This window comes from Xenopus tropicalis, chromosome 4 (assembly GCF_000004195.4).
Source record: "Xenopus tropicalis strain Nigerian chromosome 4, UCB_Xtro_10.0, whole genome shotgun sequence".
Lineage (NCBI taxonomy): Eukaryota > Metazoa > Chordata > Amphibia > Anura > Pipidae > Xenopus > Xenopus tropicalis.
Window position 1 is genome coordinate 128,547,960 of NC_030680.2, and position 20,530 is coordinate 128,568,489.

Sequence of the window (20,530 nt, forward strand, 5' to 3'; positions counted from 1 at the left end):
CATTTTATGTAATTTTTTATAAATCAATAAAACTTTTAAAGAAAGATAATCTTTTCAAAACTTTGTTGTAGTTTTTAATATAGTGTCATTTTTAAAAATAATTTAATTTATTTAAATTTTATTACTTTTATTGAAAAATATGCTGGGCAGAATTATTCAGCTTAATAAGAGGTACAAAGACCCATTTAAGCTAATGGCACATGGGGTGTTTATCCAATGGTGTATTTTAGCTGGCGGGAAACACTCCTGGTGGCATCAGTGGGAACTACCTGACACCGCTGGTACGAGTGGTTCTTGCCCTAAACAACATTAAAAAACATTAGAGCATCTTTAGGTTGAAATTCACCAGTAGTAGTGTCAGGGTTACTCGTGAGCAGGAAATAAGAGGCAGTTTTCTCAACGTTTCAGTATAACTAGCTCACTACTGTATATTTTTTTCTCAATAGAGATTGTGATTATTTGAGATCTTGAGATATTTAGTTTGTTTAGTAGAAGAAATTAGCAATGTAATGTATAATGAAGTAATTGCAGGAAGATTAAAAAGAAAGAAGTAGAGAAAGTGAAGGGAGAGAGAGGGGTAAGTAAAGGGGATAGTGGAAATGGGGACATTGACCAGTTTACCTGTATTTGGGATTTCAGTGGTTTCCCACCATCTTGGACTCAAGGTATTAGGAACCTAGATGAGGGGGCAATGCTGTAATCTGCGGTTGATTAGGGCTAGGGAAAGGGTGAGTTGAGTAAGTAGATTGGTGGTTTCTTGTAGTAACGGTGATACATCATTCTAGAATGAAGAGAGCACTAAGCAAGAGACCATGGGGCCAATTCCCTAAAGGTCGCTAAAGCATATCGCATGCTTTTTTTGCGTTAAAAAGCATGCGATAATTAAGTACCGATTCATCAAAGTCATTTCACATGCGTTAAGACGCATATTGCATGCGCTAAAAAACGCAGTTATTTCTATCGCATTGCATTAATTAGCGAATAGAAATAATACTATCACATGATTCACAAACACATATGAAGCATTAAACGCACTAAATATCGCATTAATCTGTGTGAATATTAACACCTACTTGGGGCAGGCGGTAATTATAGAAAAGTACAGTTCATGAGCTTTTGGCAACACAACATGGAGTTTGCAGTGGGATTTATTCAAGTCTGTGTTGGCCCTAGAGTGATGCAGCCTCCAGTTTGCAGGGAAATGGTCATTTTCAAAACAGTAGTTTTCCAAAAGTAATGGTTACGTGCGCAATATCGTGCATTAATATAGCACGCAGCGAAATATATCTTTAGATAAATCACGAGGATTAAGGGAGTTTTAAGTGATTGTCTTTTTTCTAATTATGTCAGCCTTTTCCTGGTGTTACTTGTTCCCTGTCAACCTTTGATAGACCTTGTTTAGCCCTGATAGATATTTGGTGAGATTTCCTTTATTGTGTTGGCTTTGTGTATAGTTTAATGTCACAGTTGAGTAGTAAAATTCACTGTTAGTTGAAACTGTTGAGGAAATTTTTGATACCGAAAGTCATTTAAGGTAAAGGAAAGTATAATTTAGTTGACTGGGTTTTTATAGACTTTGTGACATGGTAGCTTACGACATAAAAAAAGTATGAGAATGGGCGTTACTAGTTTCCCAGTGTACACGCAGACAGATATCTGTTCACAGCAAAGAAACCAAGGAACTCCATACAGGTAAACAGGTGGCTCTGCCTCCAAAGCCACAGTAGTAGTAACCAAGGCTGGAGAACAGACACCATCCAAGTCGGGGGGGAATCTGCACACACAGAATTTATTCCTTATCACATGTGTGAGTAGTTCATTGGGCTATAGTCCATTACTTTGAAAGAGACAAGTTAAAAAAACAACAGCTTTAGAAAACTAGAAAGGGAAGTTTGAGAACAAACCATGTTGGGTTTAAAAACATGAAGTCACTGAATCTGTTGTTGGCTCCACCCATTTTTTCTAACCTTGGACCACATTTATATATTGAAAACCACTGTTTTTAATAGTGTCTGAATGGCAGCAATTTAAATTTCCCCCCTGAAAGTCAACGAGTGACATCTGATTGGCGGTTGGTGGCTCCACCCCCTTTTTCTAACCTGGAACTGCAGTTACCCAGTGACTAACTCTGCAGTAAATTGGTAAATTGGTAAATTATGATTGGTGGTTGGTAGTCCCACCCACTTTTTCTAACCTTGAGTGGAAGTCACCCAGTGACAAACAGAGGGCACCGTGGCATAAATAGTGTGAGAATGGCAGCATTTTAAATTTAAATCAATTAATTTCAATGGATGAAATCTGATTGGCTGTTAGTGTCCCAACCCACTTTTCCTATTATTGAACTGCAGTCCCCCAGTGACCAACTTTGCAAAGTTTGGGGACTCAGGCATAAAATAGTGAAACTAACAGCAAAACTGTAGTATTTGAAGCCTTCCATAGACTTAATAGTACTCGCCAGCTCAAACCTAAAAATTATCCTAAACATTCATAAATCACGAATGATCGTGGGAATTTTTCAAGGAAAGTCTTAAAAAAACACGAAAAGGAAAACGTACGTATGCAATCATGTAAAAAATCATATACTGGTTAAAACTGTATCATAAATCGTGAAAATCACATCACATACAAAAAAAACACAACATGCTAGGTATGGTGGCAAGTGGCTGTAAGTATGTGGGTCACAGAGTGTGGATCTGGGTAGGGGTCCCACAAATAACTCCAACACAGGACTCAATGCATTGCTAGGCCAAAATTCTCATTAACCACCAGCTCTGTACTTAAAGGGATTCTGTCATGATTTTTATGGTATACTTTTTATTTTTAATTGACAAATAATTCACTCTACCAGTTAAAATGTTATTCTTGAACCAACAAATGTATTTTTTAGCTGTAATATTGGTGTGTAGGCGCCATCTCAGTGCATTGTGCCTGAGTCTGAGCTTTCAGAAGGAGCCAGCGCTACACATTAGAACTGCTTTCAGGTAACCTATTGTTTCTCCTGCTCCCATGTAACTGGAGGAGTCCCAAGCTGGACCTGGATTTCTTACTATTGGGAGCTGCTATCTTGCTCTCTTCCCATAGTTCTGCTGATTGGCTGCTGGGAGGGGGATATCACTCCAACTTGCAGCTGAGCAGTAAAGTGGGACAGAGCACAAGTCACATGGCTGTGGCACCCAAAAGAAGAATATGGCTATTCAATTTCAATGACAGTATTCCTTTAAGACATTCTATGCATTAAGCTACTAAGAGATTCACTTTTCTTTAAACAAATCATGGATTGTTTGTCCATATATTGCAATAAATTTAAGCTGCCAACTGTGTCACAGTCATCCCTGGTCTAATTACCTTAGAAAGCAATGCTGAAGGTATACTGAATCAGTACAAGTCTTAATGGAGCCATTCATGAGCAACTGCTGCAGCTGTCTGTTGAACTGGGCATACATGGATATATAGTACGATGCACAAGGTTATCAAATGAGTGGACATTTGTCTGATTTGGGCATGCAGACCATTGGCCATGATCAATTAAAGGTTTTCAACCTGCCCAACTGGTATCTAAACAGTCCCCAATCAGTATTCCTTGGGATGGGATTCCAGATGGCAGGGATTCAGTATGTCTATAGTAGTAATGATTCAGTACTTGAAAGGTGTCACGGGGATCACCATACTGGATTCTGTGATTGTGTCTGTGACACTCACATGCTCAGTGGGCTCTGGGCAGCTGTTAATAAGCTCAGCGTAGGGGTCGTCACAAATTATAAGCATAAAGTTAGGTTGGTTTGTCATATAAACCGATGCTACAGGACTGATTATTACATTTTGATGTTAATTGCACTGGTTTCAAAACTGCAATGCAGTATTTAATTTGCATTTATATTCTATATATACAGTATAGTGTGAGTGGGTCCCTAAGCTCAGGTAAGTGCCAGCAGCACAGAGTATGGGCAGGGAATCAGCAGAAAAGAATATGGGGGGCTACTGGGGCATCTTTGGGGGCACAGATCTTCCCTGCTAAAGGGCTGTGGGTGCCTTGGGCTGGTAGAGACAGAAACCCAAAACATAAGGTACAGGTATAGGACCCGTTATCCAGAATGCTCGGGACCAAGGGTATTCCGGATAAGGGGTCTTTCCGTAATTTGGATCTCCATACCTTAAGTCTACCAAAGAATCAATAAAACTGCAATTAAATCCAATAGGATTGTTTTGCATCCAATAAGGATTATTTGTATCTTAGTTGGGATCAATTACAAGGTATTGTTTTATTATTACAGAGAAAAGGGAAATCAGTTTTAAAATTCTGAATTATTTGATTAAAATGGAGTCTATGGGAGACGGGCATTCCATAATTCGGAGCTTTCTGGATAACGGGTTTCCGGATAAGGGATCCCATACCTGTACACCATTTCTGCCCTACTTCTTTAGTTAAGCTTTATTTCTCCTTTAACTAACGGTCAAGAAATAATATACAAATGGTGACAACTGAATGTAGGTAATAAAACTATTGTCAAGATGGCAAGAAGATCACATTCACGGCACAGCTTTGAAAACAAAAACGTATTAAAAAAAAGATGTTGTTTTGTATCTTTGGCATAGATAGAAAACTCAGAGATGACTCATACAAGTGACGGATGTTACAATCAAACAGAATATTTCTAATAGCAAGGCCACGAGTACTATGAACATAGAGATTTCCTGAATTTGTTATTTATTTAACATGACAGATAAGCAGTTTTGCCCTAAGTATTTTATATGATCTGTTTCCTCAAAGTTAGAAACAGCAGCTCCCTATCTGTGATCTTATTTGACCAGCTTTTGCCTGCCAGTGGCTCTGCACATGCTCAGTGTGTTCTGGGCCGCTGTATATTGAATTTAAGTTTTGAAATCATGAAAATGGACTGTAAATTGTGATTCTCTTTGTAAGCCAAGCCTTAGTTTTGTTTTCATATATGGGTATTAAACAGAGCCATGAGTTGCCTTTTTACTAATGTATATGAATAAACTGAAGACTTTGAGTAAATCCCTCAAGGAAAAGACAAACAATTAAAGGAAAGGTATTTCTGTTATGATATACATTACCTGTGAGTATTTTTCTCCCCATAATATGGATTTTTCATTCAAGACCAGCTTCTCGCCATTTGGTCCCCAGTCATCGAAAATTCCAATCTTTGCCATATTACTTTTCATATCATGGGAAACTTGCCAGTTTAATACATCGTAGAGACCCTTCAGCTCCCCCTTTTCATCAAAAGCCACCCTCTCCCCAGCAGTGTTCAGGAAGTTCACATTTTTAATGTAATAGTAAAGCTAGAAGGAAATGGAGAAATCGCAGTTAATTAGTACAACAGATTATTGGGATCCAATTGGCATTGGTCTTTAATTCCACATATATTGAGAAATTACCAAGTTGCACCATGTTTTGAAACATGCATTTTGGCAGTTTGCATATATGTGAATGCTTGCTGCTTGTGTTGGCTTTAAAAAGGTCAAAAACAATTAGACTGCAGCAAGTCTTCAAATGGTCGCAACTTTAATTGGAAGCTCTTTCCATTTTCCCCTTGGAGACCAAATAGTTATAGGGATGGGATGGAGCACAGATAGGAAAAACTGAGTGGAGGTAACTAAAGGTGGCCTTACATGTAAAGATACGCTCGCATCGCAAGGTCGCCAAGCGAGCGGATCTTCTCCTGGTATCCCCACGTACATACAGGTGGGCAATATCAGGGTAATTTAGGCTAATTCGGTCGTGTGGCCCTGGGGCTAAACGGTCAAATTGTAATGACTGGAATAGGTGCAGTCGGTTTGGGGACCGCATCAATGAGCCGACGCGGTCCCCAATCCGACTGAATTTTTTAACCTGCCTGATCAATATCTGGGCAATTTCAGGCCAGATACCGGTCGGGTAGGCCAGTCGTTGTATGGCCACCTTTACTGGCAAAAAAAAGATTTTATTACAATGGCTTCTTTCACGTATAAATAGTAGCTATAGATAGATTTGTAACAATAACATTGATCTCATGTCAAGCCATTTTCCAATTACATTTCTGCTTTATAGGTTACTAAATCGTACCTGCCAAGGTTGAAAATCCTTAATGGTTGCACATGTCCCATTGTAAAATGGCCCTGTTCCAGGCTTACAGGAAAGCATGTTATGTATGGCATTTGCCACAGCATAAACGGCATTGTACACGGAAACGGCAAGCCGAAAGTTTGTGGTGTCGTATATAGTGCTATCCAGAGTGATCAGCTTTTCTTTGCCTGTACAAAACGTGGTACTGTTTCCATAGTAGAGGGTGTCATTTTCTGTTCTGTTATCTACCCACTTACATGAAAAAACATGCCCCCAAAATTCCTTTATAAATATGTCTGTGGGATACTGAGATGGGTGTATGCTGTATAAAAAGTCTCTAAAGCCTGGGATATCAGAACTGTATTTGGCGAGTCCAATTGTGCCATTTAGGGTTCCCCATAATTCCTTCTGGGAAAACACAGCTGAAGGTAGCCAGCTTCCCACAGCGATCCAGATTTTTCCACTGATTTTCTGATCAGTAACAGCTTGCAATAAAGCAATCAATTCAGTGGCGTAGGCATAAAGCACAATAACGTTTGCTGTTGATTTTTGTATAACACTGACAATAGTATCCAGGTTTTCTTTGGTTGGTGGGGTCAATAGTGTTTTGGCAAAAGCAACACAGATGCCATGTTTTGCCATCTCTATTTTCAGCTTCTGAGCGCCTTGATCTCCATAATCATTATTGGAAGACAAGATTCCCACCCAGGTCCAGTTAAAATAGTTGATCATTTGTACCACTGCAACCGGCTGGGAGTCGACAGTGCCCACGGTACGAACAAAGGAAGGAAACTGGGTTTTATCTGCCAGTGTAGGAAGTGCAGAAGCATAACTGATCTGGAAAGAAAATGAAAAAAAAAAAGTTTTAATAATTTATTAACTGGTTTGGCAAAATTTCCCTTTTGGTAAAAGAAAATCACAGGGTCTCTAACTACATTTTGAACAGTATCTCCCTACCAATAGAGGCAATAGATAAAAAAAGGGTCAAGGTGCAAGGTAACAAAAAAAAGAGCCAAGAGTTGCGCCTCCCTCGCCTTGTGTTCATTGACCCTGCATGTAAGAGGGGGTAAACACTGGCGGCACATTGACATCCCATGGAGCACCCCAATTTTTCACATCAATCAGAAATCAAAAGCCAGGGGCACTGGAGAAGTAACGCTCTGGGATGCCTTGTACTGTCTGCTTATGGCTGTCTTTAAAGGAACAGTTCAGTGTAAAAATGAAACTGGGTAAAATAGACAGAATGTGCAAAATAAGGTTAGGTTTGACACATAACTTCAATGTGTTTGCTAAGGGTCCATGAATTCAAGCTATTTATTAATTATGCAACAATTCGTCCTATTCAGCTGGAAATGAAGGGGCACCTTTGGCAGCTTATGGGGTTAATTCACTATACGGTACATCCTGTAGCTTTTCTTGTAGGTACATTTTTGCCACATTTTCTGATAGCAGAAATAAGTGTAGGTGAATTTGACACCGGTGGAATATTCAGCTAATGAGTCAGTACCTTTTCCTTCTACAGCAGCAGTGGCTGGAGTTGGTGCACGCTGTCAAAAATTCAGACCTTTGTTTTTCAGAACTGCAGTTCTCAGTTTTATGTTATACACACATTTTTTGCAGCAATAGTTATATAGGGTTGAACACAGACCAAAGGCCATAAAGTTCAACTCTTCCAAATAAAGCCCAGGGCTCATATATAAGCATACGCTTCCTGACCTCACATACATAAACTATATATACCAATATCTATACTAATTGTATATTTTAATATCACAATAGCCTTGGATACTATGCTTGTTCAAGATCTCATCCAGGCCCCTCTTATAGGTTTTAACAGAATCTGCTATCACATCTCTAGGAAGGACATTCCCCAACCTCACTGCCCTCACCGTGAAAGCCACCTACGCTGCTTCTAATGAAAGTTCCTCTAATCTAAAGGGGGGTGCGCTGGTGCGCTGATTGTTTTTATGGGAAAAAAGAACACCCCCCATCTGCCTATAATCCCCTCTAATGTACTTGTACAGAGTAATCATGTCCCCTCACAAGCGCCTTTTTTTCCAGAGAAAACAGCCCCAACCCTGACAGTCTAACCTCATAGTTTAACCCTTCCATCCCCTTTATCAGTTTAGGATTGTTATGTGGCCCAAGACCTTAGACAAAACATGTCCATGCTTATTATTTGGATCATTGGGCGTAGTTAACCAAGTGAAACAGACTTGTTGTTTGTCTCTTCCTTTGAGAACTCAGCTAACACACATATGTGTTGTTGTTTTCTAGCTCTAATTGTCTACAACTGAATGGAAAGAAAACAATTGGATGACTTCCAAAATAAGTGTGAGGTTTGACTCTTGGTAAAAATCTTTGCAGCACGAGCTAGATGTCTCACAATGATTGGGTTGGGGCGTCATCATAGTAACACAATTTGCTCATCACTTTAAATCTTTATTTTATGAGAAACTTTATAAGAAATTTCTTTCATACCTGAGGAAACAAAGTCAGCCCGAGGATCCGTGCAATAGCCACCGAGCCAGATGATGGGGAGTCCCCAACCACTGCAGATAGTTTAGGGGGGGCCGTATTACAGCTGTAATTCGGCACCTTTGTTTGCTTTCCAGATAGGTAAGACATGATACTGTCGAGAGCTGCTGCATCTGAATAGCACGAGTCGTAAACCTCATATCCCAGTGTCACGTTTGGGGATAAAAGTGGGTTTCTATTTATTTCCTTAATGGCAAACAACAGAGCAAGAGTATACTGATATTTTTCAGTATAGAATCTAGAAAAGAGAAAGGAATATAAACATACATTATTTTTAAATTGTCAGTGTGGGTGAAATGCAATAGGGTTAGGGATGCACCAAATCTACTATTTTAGGATCTAGCTAAACCCTGAATCCTTTAAAAGATTTGGCTGAATCCTGAATTAAATCCAAAGTAAGGGCTAAAGAGAACCACACAGTGAAACATTTTCAACATCCATGTTTATTTGACAAAAAGTCATTTGATTTTAAGAATTTGGTTCGGCCAGTAGGGCACACCAGAACATTTTTAAAAATGAAAATCAGGGAATTTTATGGAATACGTGTTGTACCATGAACACTCACAGTCACACCCTGGCACAGCTTATCTGGACTGCCCTGCATAAATAGGGGCAATAGGAAAGTATGATACAGGTATGGGACCTGTTATCCAGAATGTTTGGGATGGAGCTAGGGGAAGGCAGAAGAGGCACGTGCCTATGGTGCAAAGGTGGGGAATGTACCTTCACTGTACGCTTCCTCTAGTTCGGACTTGTCCCCCCACTGCCTGCAAATCATTTACCTCACCCAACCCCATCAGCAACGCATGTGCTTGCTCTTTCAGGCTTATGCTGGGGGTATAGGCAAACCAGGTTGGGCTGTACCAAGAGTTACACCCAAAGTATTAGTTTTCCATTGTTGATTAAATTAGCCCCACAGTCTCATAGGGAAAATCCAATGATATGTGTTTTCCCCTTTACATTTTTTTTGTCTATAAAAATAATTTTGAAACTGGGATATTAGCATAAAACTGATCGTATAGTCCTACTAACTGTGGGGTTGGACTTTCAAAGAGGCTCAAAACAGAGGATGAAGGACCCAGCTGTAAGGGGTGTTATGGACAGATTTGGATTTGGATACTTGGATATCTATAGAACCGTAGCAACACTTTTTTTGTTATGATCATATTTTCACATGTCCGTGAGCTTGTTAAGATTAAGTGGGGCTCAAAGGAATCAATTTATGGCCAACTACCTCCCAAACAATAAGTGCAATAATCATCCAAGGCCCCAGAATGCTATTGGGTACCAATACCACAGAAGGACTAAACAACTAAGGGTTAAGAACTGTAACATTTATAGCTCAGAGGGCAAAAGGAAGAAAGAGGTGGTGGGGCATGCTGGTTAATCTGTGTTGCCAAATCCAATGTTAAAGGGGTTGTACATAGGGGTTCTACATAGCATGATGTAGAGTATGCTGTTCTAAGACAATTTGCATTTAGTCTTCATTCTTTATCATTTGCGTTTTTTTATTTATCTAGCTTTTTGTTCAGCAGTTCTCCCGGTTGGAATCTCAGCAGCTATCTGGTTGCTAGGGCTCAATTTAACCTAGCAACCAGGCAGTGGTGTGAATGAGAGACAGTATTATGATTAGAGGAGGGCCTAAATAGAAAGATAAGTAATACAAAGTAACAATAACAATAAAATTGTAGCCTCACAGAGCAATAATGTTTTGGCTGCCGGGGTCAGTGACCCCCTTTTGAAAGCTGGAAAGAGTCAGAAGAAGGCAAATAATTCAAAAACTGTAAAAAATGAAGACCAACTGAATAGTTGCTAAGAATAGGACATTCTATAACATACTAAAAGTTAACCACCCCTTTATTTTACATCAGAATATGATAGGAAACATAGTCAAAAAACTAAAAGTATCTGTGTTTAATAAAGAAAACTCACTGCAGTGTATAGCATTAGTATATTTCCATGATATACTTACTTTTCACAGATCCTCTCCGGCGGCTTCTCTTTAAATGTTATGGTCGGTTTTACAGTTTTCTCATGTACAGGAATCAGAGCCCCAATTCTAACTTCCCCTTCGTGGATATAGGCAGGGAGAGCAGAAGGGGAGTATTGACAGGGAGAGGAGGCGTAGGAAGCTTTTGTCATTATCAATAGAAACCGCAAAATAAAAAGTAGCATTTCCTGTTTGGGCAAAGTAGAAAGAATAGGGGGTTATGGAAAACAGTATCCTGAAAATTCAGCAATAAAGTGATATAAAAAATAAAACTATGCTTTTTTGTCAAGGATTTTTTTTTCTTACTGTATAAAAACAATAGTATGGCTGTAATTTTTTCCAAACTCAAAAGTGAATAGAAGTTTTCAGACCTTATGCTCATTGCTTCTCCTAACAACTCTATATGACACCAATGAGAATAGATTTAAAAAAAAAATACATATAAACAAAAAATAATGGCACTGATTTAACAGTCATTGTGTATTTTAGATTGATAAACAAAGTCATTAAAGTCATTAATCCTCGCTTGCAGTTTGTATTGGATGGGGATTCTTTGTTTGTAGGGGTGTTAGTGCTTATAGCTGATACTGAGCTCTAACACACTATTAATCAGAATAGTGTTTGACTGCTCAAAGCATATGTATATGCAATGCTAAATTTGTCAGTTGTTAAACATTTCATGAGTAAAAGAAGGAAACAACAAGTGTATATGAAAAAATATAGTGCTTAATGGACTTAATGGTACTGTATGTCTGTTAGTCACAAATATTAGCTAGAAAGCATACGCTACAAGGCTATATTTTCTGTATTAAATATTACATTTGCATACAGCCACCTACAGGTAAGAGACATATGGCACAGTGGTGGCACATACAGGCTATGCAGAGCAAGCAGAGGGCCAAAGGATGGTGACTGCTGTACATAGTAACACAGATTAGAGATGACTGTGTGTAGATTACATACATACATCACAAATATATGCCCAATAGCACATGAGAAATACAAAGCCTTTAGATAGTATAGGCACACAAAATGGTCACTAGCAGCCAATTGCTCATCTATTTTATATAAATTTGCACAGAAGCAATACTTGGTTTGCCCAAGTGCGCTCTGGGATATTACTTGTTCTGGAGTAACTGTTTGCTTTAAGAATCTGTTGCCATAAACATAAGTATATCACAAAGATTTTGACTGGCAGACTGGTTTTCAGTGGCCTCCCACTCACCTAATATTTTCACATTGGTTATTGTAGGTTAATAATAGACCCGTTATCCAGAATCCTTGGCACCTGGGGTTTTCCGTATAAAGGACCTTGTGGTCTTTATAAAGCTTGGATCTCTATAACTTAAGTCTACTTGAAAATCATTTAAATATTGAATAAACCCAATAGGATTGTTTTGCCTCCAATAAGAATTAATTATATCTTAGTTGGGATCAAGTACAGGTACTGTTTTATTATTACAGAGAAAAGGGAATCATTTAACCATTAAATAAACCCAATAGGGCTGTTCTGCCCCCAATAAGGGGTAATTATATCTTAGTTGGGATCAAGTACAGGTACTGTTTTATATTTACAGAGAAAAGGGAATAATTTAACCATTAAATAAACCCAATAGGGCTGTTCTGCCCCCAATAAGGGGTAATTATATCTTAGTTGGGATCAAGTACAGGTACTGTTTTATTATTACAGAGAAAAGGGAATCATTTAACCATGAAATAAACCCAATAGGGCTGTTCTGCCCCCAATAAGGGGTAATTATATCTTAGTTGGGATCAAGTACAGGTACTGTTTTATTATTACAGAGAAAAGGGAATCATTTAACCATTAAATAAACCCAATAGGGCTGTTCTGCCCCAATAAGGGGTAATTATATCTTAGTTGGGATCAAGTACAGGTACTGTTTTATTATTACAGAGAAAAGGGAATCATTTAACCATTAAATAAACCCAATAGGGCTGTTCTGCCCCCAATAAGGGGTAATTTTTTTATTTGAACAAGTTTTTCATGTAAATAAATGCCAGTTTATTTGAATTTGAAAAACAATGTCAAATTCACAAACTAGAAAACTGATAAATAAGCCCATAAGTTTGATTTGCATCAGTGCAAGCACAACTGCATCGATTTTGCATCAGTTAAACCCTTGCGACTGCAACGGTGCTGGAATCATTGGGGAAATGGCTGCAGTGTGGGTACAAAACATGGTATTTTGCCCAGTGCAAATGACACCTACTGTATAATGGTAAAATGGATATTTAGTCCTTGTGTTTTTAAAGGTTACTAAACACTTCATAACCCTAATACCACCAGATCACAATAGAAACAAAAAAATAAAGAATGAATATGAGCATAAAGCAGAATTATTTTACAGTTATCTGCATGGAAAGCAATAGAAAAGTGTTTGCTTGTAAATCAGTTTCTTGTAGACACCGCAAGCGACTTACCAGTCTGACAGGGATAGGCCTGGGGTTTCGAGTGCAAAGGTTTTCCAGACGAGCTTTGCATTTGTTTATATATGTTGCTGTTTAGCCCCCTCTGGAATTTAGTGCCATAGACTGTAATTGAAATAATGTGACCATTGGCCAGCTGGGGTTAAACAGAAATTGTACCTTTTCCACTACAATTACATTAATTCCAGGATAAGATAATCATAGTGCCAGTTGCTGACATGATAAATTACAAGCAGCGATAATTAAAAGTTAAATTCCAGGTGGGGCCCACTGGGAGAGATGCCTGTAAAGTACTTCATATTAATTATCATTATTTATAATTGATACTTTTCATGAAGACAGTGTCATAGCTGGAAATGTATGTATGTAAAGGCATAAGATCTTTTTTTCCAGAATGTTTGGTGCCTGGAGATTTCCAGGTAAATGTTTTTTGAGAGCACAATGTCTTAAACTTAAAATTACTTTGAGATATTAAAAACACCCTAGGTGGTTATGCTATCAATATGGATTTCTGCTAGTACAGCTTATTAATCATAATAATATTAAGGGTCATTTATAACTGCAAGCACCAAATTTCCCAGTAGTGGGTTTCATGTAACCCCACATTGAGTTCATGTATAAGTTCTATTATCTATATCAGTGCTGTCCAACTGGCGGCCCGCGGGCTTCATGCGGCCCGCGACCCCCCTCTGTGTGGCCCCCCACCTGTCTGGCTGCTGTGACTGCTTACCTTTGAGTAAGCTTTAAATGGTATCAGTACTGAGATTAACTGCCCCCTGTATGGTTCACACCTCAGATTCAGGCTGTAATCCCCCTGTATTGTTTAAAAATGTAATCCCCTGTGTTGTTCACACCTTTTAATCCCTGCATTGTTCACCCCCTGCAGTGTTCACACCTCAGGCTCAGGCTGTAATCATCCCCATTGTTCACCTGTTCACACCTCAGAGTGTAGGGGCAGTAGAAACCCATAAATAAACCCTGCACACTATAAAAAGAACATATACTGATGTGGTACTGCAATTAGAAAGTTTTTTAATATATAGTTATTGTGCAGATTGTAGGAGCAGTGCCAGCATTGTGTCAATGTATGCTGCTTGTGTGTGCCATATTCTGCCTGCCCTATGCTGCCTGTGGGTGCCATACACACAGGCAGCATAGGGCAGGCAGAGTATGGCACACAGGCAGGGTACAGTGACACAATGCTGGCACTTATCCTACTGTCTGCACACACAGGCAGCATAGGGAAGGCAGAGTATGGCACACATAGGCCGGGTAGGAAAGGCAGATTATGGCAAGTTTTTGCTTTACTTCCACCACTATTATGGGTATGGTCATGTGATAACATGGGTGTGGTGTCAAGTGGGTGTGGTTTAAAAAGGGGGAGTGGTCAAACTGGCTTCCATTATCGGGCCTCCACCATGTAGACCAGAAAAATTCCGGCCCTCGGTACCACAGAAGTTGGACAGCACTGATCCATATTATGCTTGGGACTTGGGGTATTCTGGATATGGGATCTTTCTGTAATTTGCTTATGTAAGTCTGGTAAAAATCATTTGCACCTCCCCCTCTTTTGAACATAAGAAATGAGTCTACTTGCTCAGTTAAAACTTAACTTTTACTGAGATCCACATGTGTAAATTAGAAATTGAGGATGTGTTGTGCAAAAATGACAAAGTTAAAATTTACATTAAAACTATAGTTGGTTTTGTCAGGACCAACCAGCCATACTCCTAAGAAGTCAGCATATGACAACCATTATATATGCTAAATAATAAGTCAGCTCTGTAAAGCTACCAACTCTATGTTGCCAATGGGTTATGGTTTTATGAGCCAAAGAGTTGGTATATAGTGCATATAAGGTTGTTACGCTACTGGATTATGAGCTGTGGGTAGCCAATAATCAGTGTGCAATAGGGCGTTTGTAAGTGTAGCCAAACAAGGAACTCGCATGGGTGGCCCCAATTGTGGCCATACAATAGCATCACCCCCAGCCCTGTGTCAACTAATCTATAAACCGGACCAATGTGCCCTAAAGTCACTCAGTGACCTCACCAAATCGGCACCCACTACCACCCCAATTGCCTCCCACACCACCCAGCCAGTCACTCCTTCAATCAGCTACAAGTCCTGCCTATCCAAAACTTGGCTTTATCAGTCTTAGTTGGGATCAAGTACAGGGTTTCATTATTTTCATTATGTTTCATTATTACAGAGAAAAAGGAAATTATTGATGAAAATTAGAATTATTTGCTAAAAATGGATTAATAGGAGACAACCTTCATGAAATGTGGAGCCTTCAGGATAATAGATCTCATGCCTGCGTGGGTGTGTATCACATTTATGAGTTCATTTTTCAATTTTCTAGTTTGTGAATTTTAAAGTTTTTTTCTACTTCAATTAAACTCACAAATTTATTAAATAAAACTTGAAAGTTTGCTTAGTTATTAAAAAATATCCGAATATAAGTTACTAATATTGTGGAAAAACATCCCAAACTGAAAAAATGCCTTGAATATTGCCTGGAACAACTCCTTCTACATAAACTCGCAAGGTTTTACATGCCAAAGTTTTACATTAGAGCTTTCAGATTTCTTGCACTCAATAAATATCAAACATTCAAGGTTTTGAACCATAATTCTGAATTTTGTGAGTTTTAACGCAAAAAAAAATTGAATTTGAGCGTTGATATATCACTCCTTTAGTGTTGTTCTTGTGTGAGAAAGATCACATTTAGTCATTCAATTCAGTGTGTTTTGATCTATTGCCAAGCAGTGCTGTATTTAGTTCCGGTGTCGCCCTAGACATTGTTCCTAAGCACATGCCCCCAAGCCCGCAAACTGCCCACGATTGTGACGTCACTTCTGGCTGCTCATAATATCCCTTCCAGCTGGTAAACCTCAGCCCCCCCAGCTCTGCCATTGGATTTTGACAAGAAGAATCTGGCGGCAGCTGGGGAGGATTCTTTTTCTCAAAAATGTAAATTTGCCATATAGTCACTTGAGCGCTGCCCCCCTAAAGCTGCCACCCCAGGCACCGACCCTTGAGTTTCTATATTGTAAATATGTGTCAAAATTCTAGATTTTATCTTTGTAACAAAGACCCAGAGGCTGAGTACCTCACACTTACCTAAAGCCTATTTTCATTTTTGTTTGTTTTTAAAAGCAGGAATTACAAAGCTATCATATTTAATGGAAAAATTAATTGTAATTCAGTGTAAAGAGCTGTTTGTTTATTTGTCTAACAATGAGAGCATGCACCATTATACCAGATTATTTTAAAACCTGGTACGTGTATACATTTGGATCCCAATAGGATTGTTTTTCCTCCAATAAGGGGTAATTATATCTTAGTTGGGATCAAGTACAGGTACTGTTTTATTATTACAGAGAAAAGGGAATCATTTAACCATTAAATAAACCCAATAGGGCTGTTCTGCCCCCAATAAGGGGTAATTATATCTTAGTTGGGCTCAAGTACAGGTACTGTTTTATTATTACAGAGAAAAGGGAATCATTTAACCATTAAATAAACCCAATAGGGCTGTTCTGCCCCCAATAAGGGGTAATTATATCTTAGTTGGGATCAAGTACATGTACTGTTTTATTATTACAGAGAAAAGGGAATCATTTAACCATTAAATAAACCCAATAGGGCTGTTCTGCCCCCAATAAGGGGTAATTATATCTTAGTTGGGATCAAGTACAGGTACTGTTTTATTATTACAGAGAAAAGGGAATCATTTAACCATTAAATAAACCCAATAGGGCTGTTCTGCCCCCAATAAGGGGTAATTATATCTTAGTTGGGATCAAGTACAGGTACTGTTTTATTATTACAGAGAAAAGGGAATCATTTAACCATTAAATAAACCCAATAGGGCTGTTCTGCCCCAATAAGGGGTAATTATATCTTTGTTGGGATCAAGTACAGGTACTGTTTTATTATTACAGAGAAAAGGGAATCATTTAACCATTAAATAAACCCAATAGGGCTGTTCTGCCCCCAATAAGGGGTAATTATATCTTAGTTGGGATCAAGTACAGGTACTGTTTTATTATTACAGAGAAAAGGGAATCATTTAACCATTAAATAAACCCAATAGGGCTGTTCTGCCCCCAATAAGGGGTAATTATATCTTAGTTGGGATCAAGTACAGGTACTGTTTTATTATTACAGAGAAAAAGGGAATCATTAAATAGCGGATCCAATACCTGTATTCAAGTGGAATTTGAGCCCACATTCCCCAGCTCTGGAGGTTGATCCATTAGATCAGTTGGTCTCACTCTTACCTACCAATAATGAAAAAAAAGGATATTCAGATTCATATCTTGGATACTTAATATGCATTTTGACGTGGATGAATAATAATGTAGCTAAAGCCAATGGTGAAGGCAGAGAATTGCAAAAAAAACCAATAATTGCTAATTATCATAAGCAACTTGGCTTATAGAAACCATTAAACCAAAAACAACTGCTCTGTGGGTTATGAGAGAAATAAATACTTTAGTGAACGTTCTGTCATACTGCGGAATATTTTAATGTACAGATCTAGACGTATATATATATAATCTCAAATTGAATAATTAGATTACAATTTACTGTTAATGCATTTATATTGATAAATATGAGAATTAGAAGCATGTGTTATTTATTCCTCTTTTAAAATGTCACGACCCAGGTGGGACTTGAACCCACAATCCCCAGCTCCGGAGGCTGATGCCTTATCCATTAGGCCACTGGGCCTTCGCATGTGCAGTTAAGTGTATAATATCAATAAAAAAGCATTTGCATTGAGACTTTTGACCAAACAACCCAAGTTTTTAACAATATAGTTAGGGAAGGATACTAAGATCCATATTCTGAATACATGGAAATATATTTTAGTTATAATGATAATGTGCCAATGTACTTAAAATGTGACGGTGATGGGGTGGGGGGGTGTGACGGTGGGGGGGTGGGTGTGACGGTGATGGGGGGTGGGTGTGACGGTGATGGGGGGTGGGTGTGACGGTGATGGTGACGGTGATGGGGTGGGAGGGGGTGATGGGGTGGGAGGGGGTGATGGGGTGGGAGGGGTGGGTGTGACGGTGATGGGGTGGGAGGGGTGGGTGTGACGGTGATGGGGTGGGAGGGGTGGGTGTGACGGTGATGGGGTGGGTGTGACGGTGATGGGGTGGGTGTGACGGTGATGGGGTGGGGAGGGGTGGGTGTGACGGTGATGGGGTGGGAGGGGTGGGTGTGACGGTGATGGGGTGGGAGGGGTGGGTGTGACGGTGATGGGGTGGGAGGGGTGGGTGTGACGGTGATGGGGTGGGAGGGGTGGGTGTGACGGTGATGGGGTGGGAGGGGTGGGTGTGACGGTGGAGGGGTGGGTGTGACGGTGATGGGGTGGGAGGGGTGGGTGTGACGGTGATGGGGTGGGAGGGGTGGGTGTGACGGTGATGGGGTGGGAGGGGTGGGTGTGACGGTGATGGGGTGGGAGGGGTGGGTGTGACGGTGATGGGGTGGGAGGGGTGGGTGTGACGGTGATGGGGTGGGGGGGTGGGTGTGATGGGGTGGGGGGGTGGGTGTGATGGGGTGGGGGGGTGGGTGTGACGGTGATGGGGTGGGTGTGACGGTGATGGGGTGGGGGGGTGGGTGTGACGGTGATGGGGTGGGGGGGTGGGTGTGACGGTGATGGGGTGGGGGGGTGGGTGTGAAGGTGATGGGGTTGGGGGGTGGGTGTGACGGTGGGGGGGTGGGTGTGACGGTGATGGGGTGGGGGGGTGGGTGTGACTGTGATGGGGTGGGGGGGTGGGTGTGACGGTGATGGGGGGTGGGTGTGACGGTGATGGTGATGGGGTGGGAGGGGTGGGTGTGATGGTGATGGGGTGGGTGGGTGTGATGGTGATGGGGTGGGTGGGTGTGACGGTGATGGGGTGGGTGTGACGGTGATAGGTGGGTGGGTGTGATGGGGTGGGTGTGACGGTGATGGAGTGGGTGGGTGTTACGGTGATGGGGTGGGTGTGACGGTGATAGGAGGGGGGGTGGGTGTGATGGGGTGGGTGTGACGGTGATGGAGTGGGTGGGTGTGATGGGGTGGGGGTAGGTGTGACGGTGATGGGGTGGGTGTGATGGGGGGTGGGTGTGACGGTGATGGGTGGGGGGTGGGTGTGACGGTGATGGAGTGGGTGGGTGTGATGGGGTGGGGGGTAGGTGTGACGGTGATGGGGTGGGTGTGATGGGGGGTGGGTGTGACGGTGATGGGGTGGGGGGGTGGGCGTGACGGTGGGGGGGTGGGCGTGGCGGTGGGAGGGGTGGGTGTGACGGTGATGGGGTGGGAGGGGTGGGTGTGACGGTGATGGGGTGGGAGGGGTGGGTGTGACGGTGATGGGGTGGGAGGGGTGGGTGTGACGGTGATGGGGTGGGAGGGGTGGGTGTGACGGTGATGGGGTGGGAGGGGTGGGTGTGACGGTGATGGGGTGGGAGGGGTGGGTGTGACGGTGATGGGGTGGGGGGGTGGGTGTGACGGTGATGGGGTGGGGGGGTGGGTGTGATGGGGTGGGGGGGTGGGTGTGACGGTGATGGGGTGGGGGGTGGGTGTGACGGTGGGGGGGTGGTGTGACGGTGATGGGTGGGGGGGTGGGTGTGACGGTGATGGGGTGGGGGGGTGGGTGTGACGGTGATGGGGTGGGGGGTGGGTGTGAAGGTGATGGGGTTGGGGGGTGGGTGTGACGGTGGGGGGGTGGGTGTGACGGTGATGGGGTGGGGGGGTGGGTGTGACTGTGATGGGGTGGGGGGTGGGTGTGACGGTGATGGGGGGTGGGTGTGACGGTGATGGTGACGGTGATGGGGTGGGAGGGGTGGTTGTGATGGTGATGGGGTGGGTGGGTGTGATGGGGTGGGTGGGTGTGACGGTGATGGGGTGGGTGTGACGGTGATAGGTGAAAGGTGAAAGGCATCTCCAAAGCCCATTTTAGGGGAAAATTCTCCACATTCACTAAAATCAGTAAAAGAGACAACATCCCCTAGTCTGGGGGGCAACATCCAACTATTTATCCCCCTTTTTTCATCTAAAATTAGGGTTATTTGGCCAAAAATCTCTCAGAAGGGCTGTGCTCTTACCTCTCATCACTGTGGCAACCAACGGACTGAACCAACTGTCACACCCCTAAGTATGAAGTCAGCTCCCATCACATGACAAGTGCTGCTATTGAAGGGGAACCAGCGCTAAGATTAAAGGCATCTCCAAGGCCCATTTTAGGGGAAAATTCTCCAAACTCACCAAAATCAGTAAAAGCCATTATTATCCCTCTAATTGTGTTGGGTTGAAAACCCCCACAGACTGTTCTTCCACTTTGGCTTCTTCATCTTCTTCTTAGCGCCCCCCATTTTCTAAACGCTACTCCTCCTACAGTTTTATGGGTACAACACCCAAACTCCCCACCTTCTTCGCCCTATAGCGGAGCAGGTTGCTTGTGCTTTTCTAAGCGATTACATATTCAAGT

General features: G+C 41.6%; 1 protein-coding gene and 1 non-coding gene across 2 annotated transcripts; both read right to left on the reverse strand.

The window, feature by feature from the left end:
* Positions 1–209: 209 nt before the first annotated feature.
* On the reverse strand, positions 210–10,747 carry LOC100497060 (extracellular calcium-sensing receptor). Its single transcript, XM_031901353.1, has 5 exons — positions 10,578–10,747; positions 8,549–8,843; positions 6,068–6,904; positions 5,077–5,304; positions 210–299 (listed from the first exon to the last, which is right to left on the reverse strand). Exons 1-5 carry the CDS (start codon positions 10,745–10,747, stop codon positions 210–212), a joined length of 1,620 nt encoding a protein of 539 aa, XP_031757213.1.
* Positions 10,748–17,713: 6,966 nt separating this feature from the next.
* Positions 17,714–17,786, reverse strand: trnar-ccg. Its single transcript has one exon. It is a non-coding gene; the product is annotated as a tRNA-Arg (tRNA).
* Positions 17,787–20,530: the final 2,744 nt, after the last annotated feature.